Source organism: Aquarana catesbeiana, linkage group LG12, assembly GCF_042186555.1.
Source record: "Aquarana catesbeiana isolate 2022-GZ linkage group LG12, ASM4218655v1, whole genome shotgun sequence".
NCBI classification, from domain to species: Eukaryota; Metazoa; Chordata; class Amphibia; order Anura; family Ranidae; genus Aquarana; species Aquarana catesbeiana.
Genome location: NC_133335.1, coordinates 229,015,412 through 229,031,525, shown reverse-complemented (window position 1 = coordinate 229,031,525; position 16,114 = coordinate 229,015,412). Strand labels below are relative to the sequence as shown.

The 16,114-nt window shown below is 41.2% G+C and overlaps 1 protein-coding gene across 1 annotated transcript in view; it reads left to right on the top strand.

Moving 5' to 3' along the window:
* The window catches only part of PDE6G (phosphodiesterase 6G), a 32,202-nt gene extending 22,160 nt beyond the window's left edge, over positions 1-10,042 (top strand). The window contains exons 2-4 of the mRNA XM_073606879.1: positions 6,017-6,256; positions 6,742-6,782; positions 7,687-10,042. Coding sequence (XP_073462980.1) covers positions 6,111-6,256; positions 6,742-6,782; positions 7,687-7,763 — 264 coding nt within the window. The 5' untranslated portion in view covers positions 6,017-6,110 and the 3' untranslated portion in view covers positions 7,764-10,042. The remainder of the gene's footprint in view (positions 1-6,016; positions 6,257-6,741; positions 6,783-7,686) is intronic.
* The last annotated feature ends 6,072 nt before the right edge of the window (positions 10,043-16,114 follow it).

The window sequence follows — 16,114 nt, the reverse complement described above, 5'->3', positions numbered from 1 at the left end:
ATCGGAGCTGATCCAAGATTGTTTTCATACGCTTTCAGAAGTTTGGGGATCTTTTTCTACTCTTCACTGACCCTCGTCGTCCATAATAATTCCTTGCAGCGCTTACATTCCATGCGGTTATAAATGAGGATGAGCTCATGTCATACTCAGTGACATGTAAGAGGATTACAGGGAAAAAAATGCTCGAAGGTTCCATCAATGCCCCTTCCCAGCAGGCTTTGCTGCAAAACCCTCCTTTGTAACGGCTTATTTGTCTTGCAGTTGGAATTAGCAGTCTGGTAATTAAAGTGAACCTATGTTGATTATTTAACACCAGAAAGTCCACTCTTGCTAGAAAAACTCAGTAAATGGTCATTATTGCACTGCTGAGGTGGAAAGCCTGCCAACTTTCTGGCACACCCAAATCACACCCATTTTTTTGGGTTAATCTTGCTCAGATCCCATCTCTAAATATGCCAGGACCACCCATCACACCCACTTTATGGGATGGTTCCACCAAGACTCTGCCTCTAGATATGTGAGGACTGCCCATCACACCCACTTTATGGGATGGTTTCATAAAGACTCTTCCTCTAAATATGTGAGTACTGCCCATCACACCCACTTTATGGGAATGTTCCACCAAGATTCTGACTCTAGATATGTGAGGACTGCCAATCACACCTACTTTATGGGAGGATGGTTCCACCAATACTCTGCCTCTAGATATGTGAGTACTGCTCATCAAACCCACTTTATGGGATGGTTCCACCAAGACTCTGCCTCTAGATATGTGAGGTCTGCCCATCACACCCACTTTATGGGTCCTATTCAGACCCCACCTCTAAATATGTAAGGACCACCCATCACACCAACTTTATGGGATGGTTCCACCAAGACTCTGCCTCTAGATATGTGAGGCCTGCCCATCACTCCCACTTTATGGGATGGTTCCACTAAAACTCTGCCTCTAAATTTGTAAGGACTGCCCATTACACCCACTTCATGGGATGGTTCCACCAATCTCTGCCTCTAAATATATGAGGACCACCCATCACACCCACTTTATGGGTTGGTCCCACCGAGATAACACCTCTAAATAGGCAGAAACCACCCACTCATGGCCCTGATTCTTGCTTTTAACACATTTTTTTGAGTTACTGAGCATGTGCAGTAACTCAAATAAGGTTGAGGCTGTAATCCCAGCACATGACCCAGGACACAGCATCAAGGGACAGAGGAACAAAGTGCCGGACTGTCCAGGCAAATCTGAGACTGTTGTCATCTATGAAATTTTGTGTTTTCATTAAACACCAATACTCTGCCTCTAAATATATGAGGACTGCCCAACACACACACTTTATAGGTTGGTTCCACCAAGACTCTGCCTCTAGATATGTGAGGACTGCCCATCACATTCACTTTATGGAATAGTTCCACCAAGACTTTGCCTCTAAATATGTGATGACTGCCCATCACACCCACTTTATTGGATGTTTCCACTAAGTCTCTGCCTCTAAATATGTGAGGACTGTCCATCACACCCACTTTATGGGTTGGTTCCACCAAGATTCTGCCTCTAAATATGTGAGGACTGCCCATCATACCCACTTTATGGGTTGGTTCCACAAAGACTCTGCCTCTAAATATGTGAGGAATGCCCATCACACCCACTTTATGGGATGGTTCCATCAAGACTCTGCCTCTAAATATGTGAGGACTGCCCATCACACCCACTTTATGGGTTGGTTCCACCAAGACTCTGCCTCTACCTCTGTGAGGACTGCCCATCAGACCCACTTTATGGGTTGGTTCCACCAAAACTCTGCCTCTAAATATGTGAAGACTGCCCATCACACCCACTTTATGGGTTGGTTCCACCAAGACTCTGCCTCCAAATATGTGGGGACCATCCATCACAGCCACTTTATAGGATGGTTCCCAGAGAGATAAATGGTGACAGAGGGGGCTCCAGCACACAGCCTGTGATTGACAGCCTCAGTTCTATTCTTGTGTGAAGGAGGGGGGTGTCCCTCCCGTTCAATCAGCTCTCGGAGCTCTCCTCAATGATGTAACTTTAGCTCTCCACTCCCTGCTTTTCAGAGCTAAGAGAACCTGTGTAAACTCAGCACTTTGAAGGGATGTAGGGGAAAGACAGCTGCAGATAAACAGGTACAGCTTATGTAGGAGGATTTGTTTAATCTCTGTGTATCACCTGAGGCCAGTCACTTCACTGGGTATATGGAGGGTTTACAACCACTTTAAGCAAAAATCAAGAATCATTTTTGTGAATTTTTGGCTGTATGCGCAGTAGCTCAGATTTGGTTGAAGCTGTGATACTGGGACATAGCCTGGGACACACAATCAACGGGACAGAGGCACAAGATGCAGGACTGTCCTGGCACATTTGGGACATGTGACATTTGTGAAATTTTTTTTTCAAGTCTCCCAGCATGAACCCCTGAGATCTAGGGGGTCAGATCCTTAGATGTCAGGGGTTCATGTTGGGACTTGTAGTTCTTCACTTTTTTTTGAGGGGGGGGTCAGATCCTTAGATCTCAGGGGTTCATGCTGGGACTTGTAGTCCTTCGCTTTTGGGGGGGTCACATCCTTAGATATCAGGGGTTCATGCTGGGACTTGTAGTCCTTCACCTTTGGGGGGGTAACATCCTTAGATTAGCATAAACCCCTCAGAGCTGAGGACATGACCCCCCACCCCCAAATCAAAGAGATGCTGGCTGCCACAGAGGGGATGACACCAGGCACTCCGCAAGAGATGCAGGGCAATTGTCCCAGGTGCCCAGGCTAGTGCCTCCCTAGTCCCTACCAGGCAAGTTAGTGAAGCCAAGTTCTGGCACTGGGCTCCAGGACACAGGGCTGGTTCACACCATGTTCGGGGAGGGACAGTAGGCTGGTAGCCTAGACAACCCGTCGGAGGGGGAATAAAGATGCATCAGGCTACACACATTGTGTAGGATACGCAGAGTGTTTAGGATACACTATAGGGGTAGCCAGTTACTGCCTTTTTTCTTCTTTTCTGGTGCTGTGCTGGTCTGCCGCCCTCCAATAAGCCCGGAGTGGTCTTGGTCCTCCTCTTTTGAAAAAAAAAAACAAAAATCAATACTTTAATATCACTTTAAGGTTAGCTGTGTGTAGTAAAGGATATGCAGTAGAACAGTTTTATTTTATTAAAATGAGTGTACTGAGGTGTGTACTGTTTGTTACATACTCGCTTGTGGCACAGTCATTAAAGCATATGGCCCTTTAAGCCCCTCCCACTGTTGATGCAATCTGACCACACCTACAGTGTTGGCATGGCGCCATGTTGCCACATACCATTTTTCTTGGGGGGGTGGTGCAAAAAAGATGTCCAGCCCCGGCTGCCAGATGTGCTAGCTACGCCACTGAGCATATCAGTGACTTTTCATCAGTGCCCATCAGTGTCACCTCATCAGTGTTTATTAGTGCAGCTTATCAGTGCCCATCAATGCTGCCTCATCAGTGCTTTTTCATCAGTGCAGCTTATCAGTGACCATCCGTGCCGCCTCATCGGTGCACAAAAATAAGAAAAAGGGTTTGTTTTTTTACATTTTCAGTCTTTTTTTCCTTTGTTTAGAAAAAAATAAAAAGCCAAGTGGTGAATAAATGCCACCAAAAGAAAGCTCTGTCTGTTCAAAAAAAATATAAAAATGTTATATGGGTACAGTGTTGCATGACTGCGTAATTATCATTCAAATAAGACAGGACGGCAGGAAGGGGGTAAAAGTGCCCGGTATTGAATGGGTTAAAGACCATCATTAAGGTTGGTGGGAGAAGTTGTTTGCAGAAATACTGAAAGTCCAGTTTTTTATTGCCGTGCTGGCAATCCTCACCAATCCACTATGTTCTTCTTAAAAAGCTCATTTAATTTTCAGCTGGTAAAACTTAAAAATCATACAGTCTGTTGTCTCTGTGACACAGCACTAGCCGCTGGTATACAGGTTCTTCACCGGGAACAGCCATGGTGCTGTCCTATTGCCCCTCCCCTACGCGTTACACCACATGGACACGTGGCTTCTTCAGGGGGAAAATTCTCAGATATTTCAAATTCATAGATTTAAATTCATAGATATTGTAAATTGTTTACATTGCTATTATATGCAGAATTTGCCCATGCAATTTTCCCAAGAATTTTACTTTGATTGGTATAGCAGTTGTATTTTATATTTGATTTGATTGTTTACTTTTGGTAATAGAAGCGCGGCACATTGTTGTTTTTTTGATGTTTTACACATTGTATAGGAATGTGAGAAGTAGTGTATTTTTTTCTAGGGTTGCACGCAAGGTTTTTGGTTTATAAAAATTTGTGTAACACAATTTAAAAGAACACTTTCATTTTATTTCATATTTACAAAAGTGGATATTTTTAAATGTTTTTTACTTTTAAAGTCTGCATTATGTTAGTGTTTGTTTTTTTTTTTCTTTTTTATATTTATTTATTATTTATTTTATTATATCCAAGGCCCAGCCTAAACCGTCATGGACACTGTAGATTTCTTAAAAAAAAAAAAAAGTTTTACAAGTGGGTCTATAAGTCTGTCATCTCCCTGAACTTTCCCTCTTCCGGCACACATCACGCTCTTATAATTGCCTCTTAGCGTCCTTGGCATAAGAGGATCAAGTGTGAGCTGAGTTAAGACCCAGGTCAGCAGAGATTAACGCCTTTCCGCAGAAACTGCAACCTGAAAAATGGGTCATTATAGGGAGAGCAACTACAGGAAGGAAATGCTTGTTAATTAAAAATGCCAAACGCTCAATTTAATCCGAGTTGTTTCATCCAGAGAAACAAGAAGCAATCCTGATATTGAAAGTGCATAAAAGCATAGCAACCATATTGCACCTTTCACTATGTTGTAGTTTATAGCAGTCAGACTGATAAAGGATAGAGACATAGAAGAGTGATGGCATAAAAAGACCAAGAGGGCTATCTAGTCTGCCCTTGTTTTTTAATATTTCTATTTGAGTTTAGATCTAAAATTATCCCAAGAATGTTTAAATGCACTTAATGTTGATTGACTTGCTACTTCTGCTGTAGTCTCTTCTATGCAAATTTTGGAAAAATAATACTTTCTAATGTTATGTTTAATGTTGAATTTTCTTCTGGTAGTTTGAGGCCATCTCATGTGTCCTCGATCCCCAACTTCACATTGAAGCAGTAGTTCTGTCTCTGGACTCATTCTATGTTACTGTATCTCCAGGTCTTCAGAATTAGACACAGTAATCTAAATTAAGTCTAACTAAATATATCTATAAAGGAATCAGGTCCCCTTCCTTCTGCAGGTGATCCCTCTAGTAATATAAAGATTTATATAGAGGAATCTCGGGACCTCCTTCCTCCTGCTGGTGATCCCTCTAGTGATATAAAGATCTATATAGAGGAATCAGGACCTCCTTCCTCCTGCTGGCGATCCCTCTAGTGATATAAAGATCTATATAGAGGAATCGGGACCTCCTTCCTCCTGCTGGCGATCCCTCTAGTGATATAAAGATCTATATAGAGGAATTGGGACCTCCTTCCTCCTGCTGGTGATCCCTCTAGTGATATAAAGATCTATATAGAGGAATCGGGACCTCCTTCCTCCTGCTGGCGATCCCTCTAGTGATATAAAGATCTATATAGAGGAATCAGGACCTCCTTCCTCATGCTGGTGATCCCTCTAGTGATATAAAGATCTATATAGAGGAATAGGGACCTTCTCCCTCCTGCTGATGATCCCTCTAGTGATATAAAGATCAATATAGAGGAATAGGGACCTTCTTTCTCCTGCTGATGATCCCTCTAGTGATATAAAGATCTATATGGAGGGATCAGGACCTCCTTCTTCCTGTGGGTTATTCCCTCACTACTTATTGAGACTTGGAACAAGCATGTGCATATCACATTTCCCATATCACATATGTGAATTCCTGTATGGATGAGGGTACAGATGTGAAGCCAACATGTGAGCTGTTGATCTGGAGGCCACTCAGATAACAACACCTCTTTTTCCTCCCTTAGGTGGTTCTATAAAGATCTCCACTCAGCTGGCCTCACTTGAACTTTTTCCGCTCTACTGAGTTTCTACCGGAGCCAACAAGGTTCCTGAGCTGCCATGAACCTAGAGCCTGCAAAGCCTGATATCAAGTCAGCCACCCGCGTAACGGGAGGGCCCGCAACTCCCAGGAAAGGGCCACCTAAATTCAAGCAGAGGCAGACCCGACAGTTTAAGAGTAAACCTCCAAAGAAAGGCATTCAAGGGTAAGAGGGTCCTTTGCCAACAAGTAGATCATTTACTGGATAGTTTGTTACATACAAAAAAAATCAACACCAAAGACAGGTATGACTGGCAAAATTCAATAAAACATACAGAGGCTCATCTACATTTGGGCTCACAATGACAGCACAGTAGCCCGGGCTAGGCAACAATCTCATGTCTATGAGCAACTCCATATAGCCATAACCAACCAATGTCACGGCACAAACATGTATGCTCAGTTGGGATCCTCCTAACTCTATGGCCTGCTGACATGTTAAAATGTGTAGCAGATTAGGTCCTACACCAACCCAGCCACATCCCCCCTTAGTCTACTCTCTAAATTCCCAGATTTAAAACTTCCAAAGCACTTCCTCTTATTGTATTTGGGTAAAAACTAATCAAAAGAAGGAAAGATTGGTTTCCACCAGCTTTACCCCATATCAAGCCAATTTTTCCACTTCTGAGTATGGTTATTTTTCTGTTTCAGATTTGGTGATGACATTCCCGGTATGGAGGGTCTAGGAACAGGTAACCACATCTGTGATTTCATATTTTACATCATCCTGTCCGGAAAGATATTATCACATATGTTTAAGATAGATAGCTTTTGGTTCAGGTTGAAGGTTATGGTTAAAGTTTAAGTTGAGGGTAAGAATTAGAGGTAGGATTGGGCATTGGGTTAATGCTTATAGGTTAGGTAGAGGGATAGCATAAGGGTTAAGATTTAGGTTGAAGTTAAGGAGTTGGGTTGAGGGTTAAAGGTTAGGGGTTGGGTTAATGGTTAGGGGTTAGGTTGAGGTTGAGCATAAGGGTAAGATTATAGTTTTAAGTTGATGAGCTGAGTTAAGCTTTATGGTTAAGATAAGGAGCTGGGTTGAACGTTAAAGATTACAGGTAAGGTTTGGGGTTGAGTTGATAGTTAGGGGTTAAAACGGTTGGGGTTTCACATAAGGGCTGATTGTAGGCTTAAGATGAGAAGGTGGTTTGGGGGTTAAGAATTGGAGGTAAAGTTAGGGGTTGGGTTGTTAAGAAGGAGTTACTTTGAGGAATAGCATAAAGGTTAAGATTTAGGTTTAAGGTAAGGTGTTGGGTTGAGGTTTTAAAGAGAAGTTTGGGATTTTTTTTTTTAGAAACCATTTCTTACCTAAGAATAATCCTTACCCCTGCCACCCCCCAAATCCCCCCTTCCAACACAAATCCCCTCCCCCTATTTCCTCACAGCATCTCCCCGCCCCTTCTGTCCATCCCTTGTCCCGGCCCTGGGTTTGTCATCCAGCAAGGTAGCAGCCCATATCTCCAAAGGGAGATCAACACCACCATTCACCAACAGTTCCACCTAATATCTATCACAAACCATTCTACTGGTCTCTAGCTCAAACTATTCAAATGTAAGGTAGAAATGATGGTAATATTGACTGTCCTCTGTTTGCAGACATCACCGTCATCTGCCCCTGGGAAGCCTTCAATCACTTGGAGCTGCACGAATTGGCCCAATATGGTATCATCTAAAGACCAACGGCTCCATCCATCTACAAGCCTGTTTTATTCATTTTGTTTTTTTGTTTTATTTTTGTTTTGTTTTTTTCTCTGGCTGGCCACTGCAAGGAGATGTAATTTGCGTAGGACTCAGTACAAGACAAAACTAACTAACTCTGCTTCTCCGACGACTCTGAGCAGAGACCTTGTTTTTCACCCCTGGCACAAACATATGCACACACTTTAGTGTCAACCCTCCATATACAAGTCTGCTCTTCCCTGACCATGGGGCGGCAAACTCTGGCCAGCCTGGGGGAGGTGGTTTCTCGCACAATTCACCCTTGTTCCTGAAAGCACATCTCATCATGTTTCCCCCTCCACCAACATTAACCTTTTTACATATAATTACCTTTTTTTAACTTAAGATAATTGTTTTGCTACCCTTTGCTCTGGCATGATAGTTATTCTTACCCTTTGAATGTAGATGTACTTTATAAAATTACCCAGTTCTACTTTGTGTTTGTCCATCATTTTTCCTGTGGCAGGTGGTTAGAGGTGGACCACCTGCATGTCAAAGCCACAACTGAGTCTAAAAAAAATCTGTTAATTTTTTGAGGTTTCCGGTGTGTGGGCTTGGTTTCAGAAGGGAACCTCAAGGGACATCTAACAGTTGTAGCTGACAGAATAAAGGCAACTTGACAGTCAATATAATGGCTAACCGACAAATTGGCAATGGCCAACCAGAAATGGCAGTCTTCCAAAGGAAAACCACCATTGGGGAACAAATATTGGCATCTACCAACTGGTATCCAGAGAGTTGGCAAAAACTGATGGGCACCAAACAATGGCAATGGCAAACTGACAATGGCGGCCTTCCAATGGAAAACCACCATTGTGAAACCAAAAATATTGTCATTTTCCAACTGGTATCCAGAACAAAGGTTTCCAGAGAGTTGGCAAACAGACTGATGGGCAGCAAACAATGGCACATGGGCAGTTGAGATGTCAAAATGCTGGAAAAACATTGAAGCCCAACTGCTACAAGAGTTTTTCTTCTAATTTTGAAAAGTGCGTGGAAGGGTTACAACCGTGGAAATTTTTCTAGCCGTATGTGACTTCATTTGGGAGTTTCCTCTTCACTACGTGTCTCAGAGACCCCTAATGACCTCACTGGGATGGGGCGCACACAGCAATTCCAAACTTTCCACACTGAACGGTATATACATTTTTTTTATGAATTTGGGCTTTCCAGACTTTTGATCAACTCGGTGAGCATCAAGTTAAAAGAAACTACCAAACTTTAGTTTTTATCTCTGGCAACAAAGCAATGGCACATGGGCAGTTGAGATGTCTCAATGCTGGAGAAACATCGAAGCCCAATTCCTACAAGAGTTTTTTTTTTCTAGTTTTGGAAAGGTTAGAATTTTGGTCAAATTTATTTGGCCATATGTGACTTCATTTGGGTGTTTTTCCATCACTGTGTGACTCAGTGACCCCTATTGACCTCAGGGCAAGAAATGTTGGCAACAGGGGGTCACTGGGGTGGGGCACACACGCAGCAATTTCAAACTTTTGACACTAAACGGAAAACATTTTTTTGGATGAACTTCAGATTTACAGAGCATCCAGTTGAGCATCAAGTTGAAAGAAACTGCCCAACTCAGTTTTATCTCTGGCAACAAAGGTTGCCAGAGAGTCGGCAAACAAACCGATGGGGCACCAAGCAATGGCACATGGGCAGTTGAGATGTTTCAATGCTGGAGAAACATTGAAGCCCAATTCCTACAAGAGTTTTGTTTTTTTTCTAGTTTTAGAAAGGTTAGAATTTTGGTCAAATTTATTTGGCCATATGTGACTTCATTTGGGTGTTTTTCCTTCACTGTGTGACTCAGTGCCCCCTATTGACCTCAGGGCAAGAAATGTTGGCAACAGGGGTCACTGGGATGGGGCACACACAGCAATTCCAACCTTTCGACACTAAACGGAAAACATTTTTTTTGGATGAACTTCAGCTTTACAGAGCATCAAGTTGAAAGAAACTGCCCAACTTAGTTTTATCTCAACAATATATTTTGTTTATGATTCACCTAAACCTTACGTAGCTTTCGTGTACAGGAAATCCTTGACCTTACGCGTTTCTTACAGCAGATGAGCAATAGAAATGTGCAGTAGGATAACGTTGTATCTACAGAAATGTGAATGAAATTCTAAAATTTAGTTTTGAAATATCCACCTGTGGCTTTCATGAGGTTTTGAAAGGTTTCTTAAAACCCGAATGTAAAAATATCCGATTCCAATAAAACCAATAAAACTTCTTTGGAGTGATTTTTTTTTTTAATAAATATAGAGGGCTCTCAGTGTTACACTCTTCTGGGCTTGTTGGTATTCAGAATTAGGTGTTGGAAAATGCAGTCACACAGGAGGCTTTCTATTGGCTCACACAGCATAACACAGGGGGGGCGGTCCAGAGAACCGATTGGTTGGGACCTGGCGCCCAAGAGTGATGGGTTCCGGGGCTTTGTCCTTTTTTGTCACCAAGACAGAAAGTAAAAAAAAATACAAGATGTTACAGTTGTCATTGAAAAAGGACTAAAGGGGAAATCTTCCATCGGGGACACCGGTTCTGGTGGTCCAAACCACACTTAGTTTTTTCTTTTCCTTTATTGCGTGAATAATAAAATCCCCAAAGGCCACCATTGTATTCTGGCAGCCAGTGCCAGCTGCCAATTTTCTGCCCGACTCCTTCAGTTACTCAGTCAGGCGGAAGGGGGCCGAAAGGACCAAAGTTTAACCAGTTCCTCAGGATCCGGATGAATTTCTTATAATGTGTGGTCAGGTTACCAGGGGACTTCCTCTCAATTTGGAGAGATTTCCTCACACTTCCTGTTCTCAAGATACAACATGAAGTGCGTTTCCTTAAAGGTACCTTGTACTAGGGTAACATTAATGGGCAAGGGTTCTTCCACACTGGTGGCCGGTAAAAACAGGTAGCTGAGAAGCAGTTTTACCATCCCCCAGCCACCCACTGGAATTCTGACATTGACTGTACACATGCCAGCAATTTCAACCCAGGCTGCAGCATCGCCTTTCAGACTCTCCCACTGAGGTCAATAGGGCTGCACTGCAAACGCTTGGCCCTGCAATGTAAAACTTGCCGCTCTGCAATAAAAAAAAAAAAAGAAAAAAAAAAAGAGGGGTTTAGCAGGTGGCAGTAGCGCCTCCTGAATGCCTGGCAGCTGCTATCCACGGTGATCTACGGTGGGTCACTTTACAAAAGGTTGGTAAGCATTACCGTCAATGTGAAAGAACCCTGAGCCCCCCGTTCACATCGGTGCGATTTGACAAATCGCATGTCAAATCGAAGCCTATTGCCGGCAAAAGGAATGTCCCGATTTCCAAAAGTAGTTCCTGCACTACTTTTGGCGACTTTGGGAGGGGGGGGCGATTTCAATAGACATCTGTGTATGAACCCGCACAGATGTCTTTCAAGTCGCCCCCCCAAATTTAGAGTGCAATACGATTTTAAAGCCGTGTTCAGTGTGAGTGAGGGCTTAATGAGTGAAGGAAATATTTTGTGCAATCACACTTTGGGAGTATCTTACAAAAAAATTAGACTTTTTTTGCAGGGAATGCCCAAAATCTGACTTGTCTCTTAGTGCAGACTCAGTCAATCAGTGAGCCAATTGCACAAGCAGGAAATTACATTTTTGGGGGCGGGGGTCTGTATACCATCTGTGTACAGAACGCCTCCAGGTGGCCACATTTTATTTCTGGGTGGGTGTTCTGTATACCATCTGTGTACAGAGCGCCTCCGGGTGGTCATATTGCATTTCTGGGGGGTGTTCTGTATACCATCTGTGTACAGAGCGCCTCCAGGTGGCCATATTTTATTTTGGGGGTGTTCTGTATACCATCTGTGTATAGAGCGCCTCCAGGTGGTCATATTGCATTTCTGGGGGCGTTCTGTATACCATCTGTGTACAGAGCGCCTCCAGTTGGCCATATTGTATTTTGGGGGGGGGGTGTTCTGTATACCATCTGTGTACAGAGCGCCTCCAGGTGGCCATATTTTATTTCTGGGGGGGGGGCGCTCTGTATACCATCTGTGTACAGAGCGCCTCCAGGTGGCCATATTTTATTTCTGGGGGGGGGGGGCGCTCTGTATACCATCTGTGTACAGAGCGCCTCCAGGTGGCCATATTGCATTTCTGGTGGGTGCTCTGTATACCATCTGTGTTCAGAGCGCTCCAGGTGGCTGTATTGTATTTCTGGGGGGGCGTTCTGTATACCATCTGTGTACAGAGCGCCTCTGCATGGCCATATTTTATTTGGGGGGGGGGGCGCTCTGTATACCATCTGTGTACAGAGCGCCTCCAGGTGGCCATATTTTATTTTGGGGGGTGTTCTGTATACCATCTGTGTACAGAGCGCCTCCAGTTGGCCATATTGTATTTTGGGGGGGGGGGGGTGTTCTGTATACCATCTATGTACAGAGCGCCTCCAGGTAGCCATATTTTATTTTGGGGGGGGGGTGTTCTGTATACCATCTATGTACAGAGCGCCTCCAGGTAGCCATATTTTATTTTGGGGGGGGGGGGGTGTTCTGTATACCATCTGTGTATAGAGCGCCTCCAGGTGGCCATATTGTATTTCTGGGGGGGGGGGCGTTCTGTATACCATCTGTGTACAGAGCGCCTCCAGGTGGCCATATTGCATTTTACAGAAAATGACAGGGGCTGCAGATTGAAAAGGAAAGAGAATTTTTAATAACATTCAGTTACAATGTGACTTGTGTAGCCATTGTATACGCTAAATTATTACTTAATATTTTTTTGCTGTTTTTTTTCCCCCATGACCCAAAGCGGAGTTACCCTTTAAATGTACATTTTTGTGCTCGGAGTTCAGCTTTAATGTCATTTCAAAAGTCGTTTAATATTTTTAAAAATCTGCAGCTTTAATTAAAAAGAACACCTGGTGATCCCGCCATGAAGGTCCATGTTCTGGCCCTTCCTGGTATAAGGTGACAACGCTCTGCCTGTGCTCCTGCAACCTGCGTTGTCAACCCTGATGATGAAGACTACATGTGACAGTTCCAACACACATTACACGGATACGGCTCACTATGGTCACCATCAGGGAAACACCGCCCCCCGGAAAACGCCATGCAGCCATCACCGGAGTGCATGTAGACAGGAAGTGGTTGCAAAGAGGCTGCAGGAGATTATCAGCACCGAGATGCAACAAAGGATAAAAAATAAATAAATAAAAAAGGTGAACACAAATATTTTATTTTCACAAAATGTAAATGGGTTTTAGCGAACAAAATATCAGTTTGGGTTATTACATGGTCTAAAAGTTGCCATTTCTCCAACGGTTTTGCATGTCCTTGTGTAGATTGGGCAAAAACGAATGTTCTGCAGGTTATCTTCTGTCCTGATCAAATGTTCTTTTATTATGGGCAGTAGTAAAATAGTGCATTACAGCCACTAGAGGGAGCCGAGGAGAATAGGGAATATACAGGATACATCTTTGTACCAAGAGATACAATGTAACTATTCTGGAGAACACCGGAGGAAATTAATAAATCAATCAAAGTAACCAATAGGCAAACCTCCTCCTGTGGACGCAGGCAGCATTTAGACTGCATTCACACCTAAACGTAGAGTTTTTTTTTGCACGTTTTAGAGCTTTTGGTGTTTTTTTGTTTCGTTTTTTTATTGCCAATGTTGCATTATTTGTTGCTATGTTTTTCAGCTTTTCCATAAGCTTTATTATTATTATTATTCATTTATTATTATTATTTTTTTTTTAGGTAGAGTCAAGGTTAGGTTAGGGTTATGAGTAGGGGTTAATATTTTATTTATTGCCCTATTTTTATGTATTTTTTGTTAGGGTGTTAATACTACTACTAATAAATAAATGTAAAATAAATACACAAATAAATAAAAATAACTATAAATAATAAATACAATAAATGAATACTATGTAAAAATAGATAAATAACCCCTAACAAAAAATAAAAAATAATAGTAAAATTATAATAAACACCTGAATATTATAATAATAAAATAATAATTAATTAGGTTTGGGTGTTTATTGAATGAGGTGCATTACTTGTATAAGAGTCCACAAGAAATAAATCATTGTTTATTTCAGTTATTTATTATCAGTATTAGCAGTTTTCTTTGCATGTTTTTATACGTTTTTGAGCTTTGGTGTTTTTTTTTTTTTAATTACTAATAGAGAAAACTATCATCGGTTGCATCATTTGTTGCTATGTTTTTCAGCTTTTCCAAGAGCTTTTTTATTCTTCTTCTTCTTTATTATTATTATTTTTTTTAGGTACAGTCAAGGTTAGGGTTAGAAGTAGGGGTTAATATTTTATTTATTGACCTATTTTTGATTTTTTTTTTGTTTGGGTGTTAATACTACTACTACTACTAATAAATAAATAAATACATGTAAAATAAATACACAAATAAATAAAAATAACCATAAATAAATAATAAATTAATACTATGTAAAATAAAAATAAACACCTGAATATTATAATAATAAATTATTATTTTATTTAATGTTCAGGTTTGGGTGTTTATTGAATGAGGTGCAGTACTTGTATAAAAGTCCACAAGAAATCAATCATTATTTATAGAGTTTTCTTCGCACGTTTTTATACGTTTTTGAGGTTTGGTGTTTTTTTTTATTGCCAATAGAGAAAACTATCATCGGTTGCATCATTTGTTGCTAGGTTTTTCAGCTTTTCCATGAGCTTTTTTTATTATTATTATTGTTCATTTATTATTATTATTATTTTTTTTTTTTTTTTTAGGTAGAGTCAAGGTTAGGTTAGGTTTAGGAGTAGGGGTTAATATTTTATTTGTCTTATTTGTTATTTATTTTTTGTTAGGGTTAGGTGTTAATACTACTACTAATAAATAAAATGTAAAATAAATACACAAATAAATAAAAATAACAATAAATAAATACAATAAAATACTATGTAAAAAAAATTTAAAAAAATGAATAGTAAAATAATAATAAATACCTGAATATTATAATAAAATAATAATAAATTATTTTATTTTATGTTCAGGTTTGGGTGTTTATTGAATGAGGTGCAGCGCTTGTATAAAAGTCCACAAGAAATAAACCCAGGAGATGGGTGTTCAACATCCTGTTGAACATCGTCTCTTGTTTTTTTTTTCTTGTGGACTTTTATACAAGCGCTGCACCTCATTCATATAACTTTTTATTGTCATTTCTTCAATATTGTGCTAGCTGCAGTTTATGTGATTAGTTTTATTTTTAAGTGTGAATATAAGCGCAGCCGATAATAAAATAATAAACACCCAAATAAATAATTATCAATAATAAAATATATTTTTAAGGTTAGGGATTAATTATTATTTATTATTACATATTATTAATTTTAATATGATGATTTTTAGTTCTTTGTGTAATTATTTTACATTTATCTATTCGTATATTATTAGTTTTTTATTTTATTTATTTTTTTTACACTTTATACATTTTTTTTTTTTTTTTACATTTAAGCAGAAAATCGTGTGAAAGTGCACAAACATGTGCAAATCGCGCGTTTCAATCTGCCCAATTTGAGCTACAAAAAAAAGCTCCAGAACTTTTTTGGGGCTTCAGATGTGACCCATCTCCATAGGAGAATTTTTTTTTTTTTTCTCCTCCAGCAGTTTGTAGCTTCGAGGTGTGAACGCCGCCGTAGAACCCCGCAGACATTCTGACCCGTCGCTTGTTCACGCGCTCGAAAACGAAAGAAAAATCATTTTTGGTTGGAGTTTGGTTATAAAGGTTTCATTATGGGAAGAATAGCGCCTCTCGAACAGTGGCACATTTCCTGAAAGGGAAGGTGTCAGTGTTTCCCGTATCCTCACCCGTGCGCAGACGCCGTGGCGCGTTCAATGTCCCGCTCCCCTCCCTCCCCCGTCTCCATTGTCCTTGTGGCCCCTGTCCCTCCTGGCGGTGTAAATCACCTGTAATCTTCTCCTCTAATCCTCACCACACAACTGTTCTAGAAGATAAAGCGTCACGTGGCGGAGAAATCCTCCGGGATCATCGCAGGCCGGCGATAAATAAACGCCGCCATACAAAAACCTCCGCGCCTGCCGGCCTGCTGATTATTTTTATTTTTTTCTGGAAGCGTTCTCATTACATGGAAATAAAGTGATATCTCACCAGGATGGAGGCGAGCGATCGATGAACGCTTCTACTGGCTTGTCTATCGATTGCGGCGCAGTCTGATTTTTATTGGGAGCTCGGCCCCATCAGCACTTTAATTAAAGGGGATGTCGCCCCCCAATGCATGACAGTTGGCTTTCTAAAGGGCGGCGTATGAGGAACAATTGATGCTG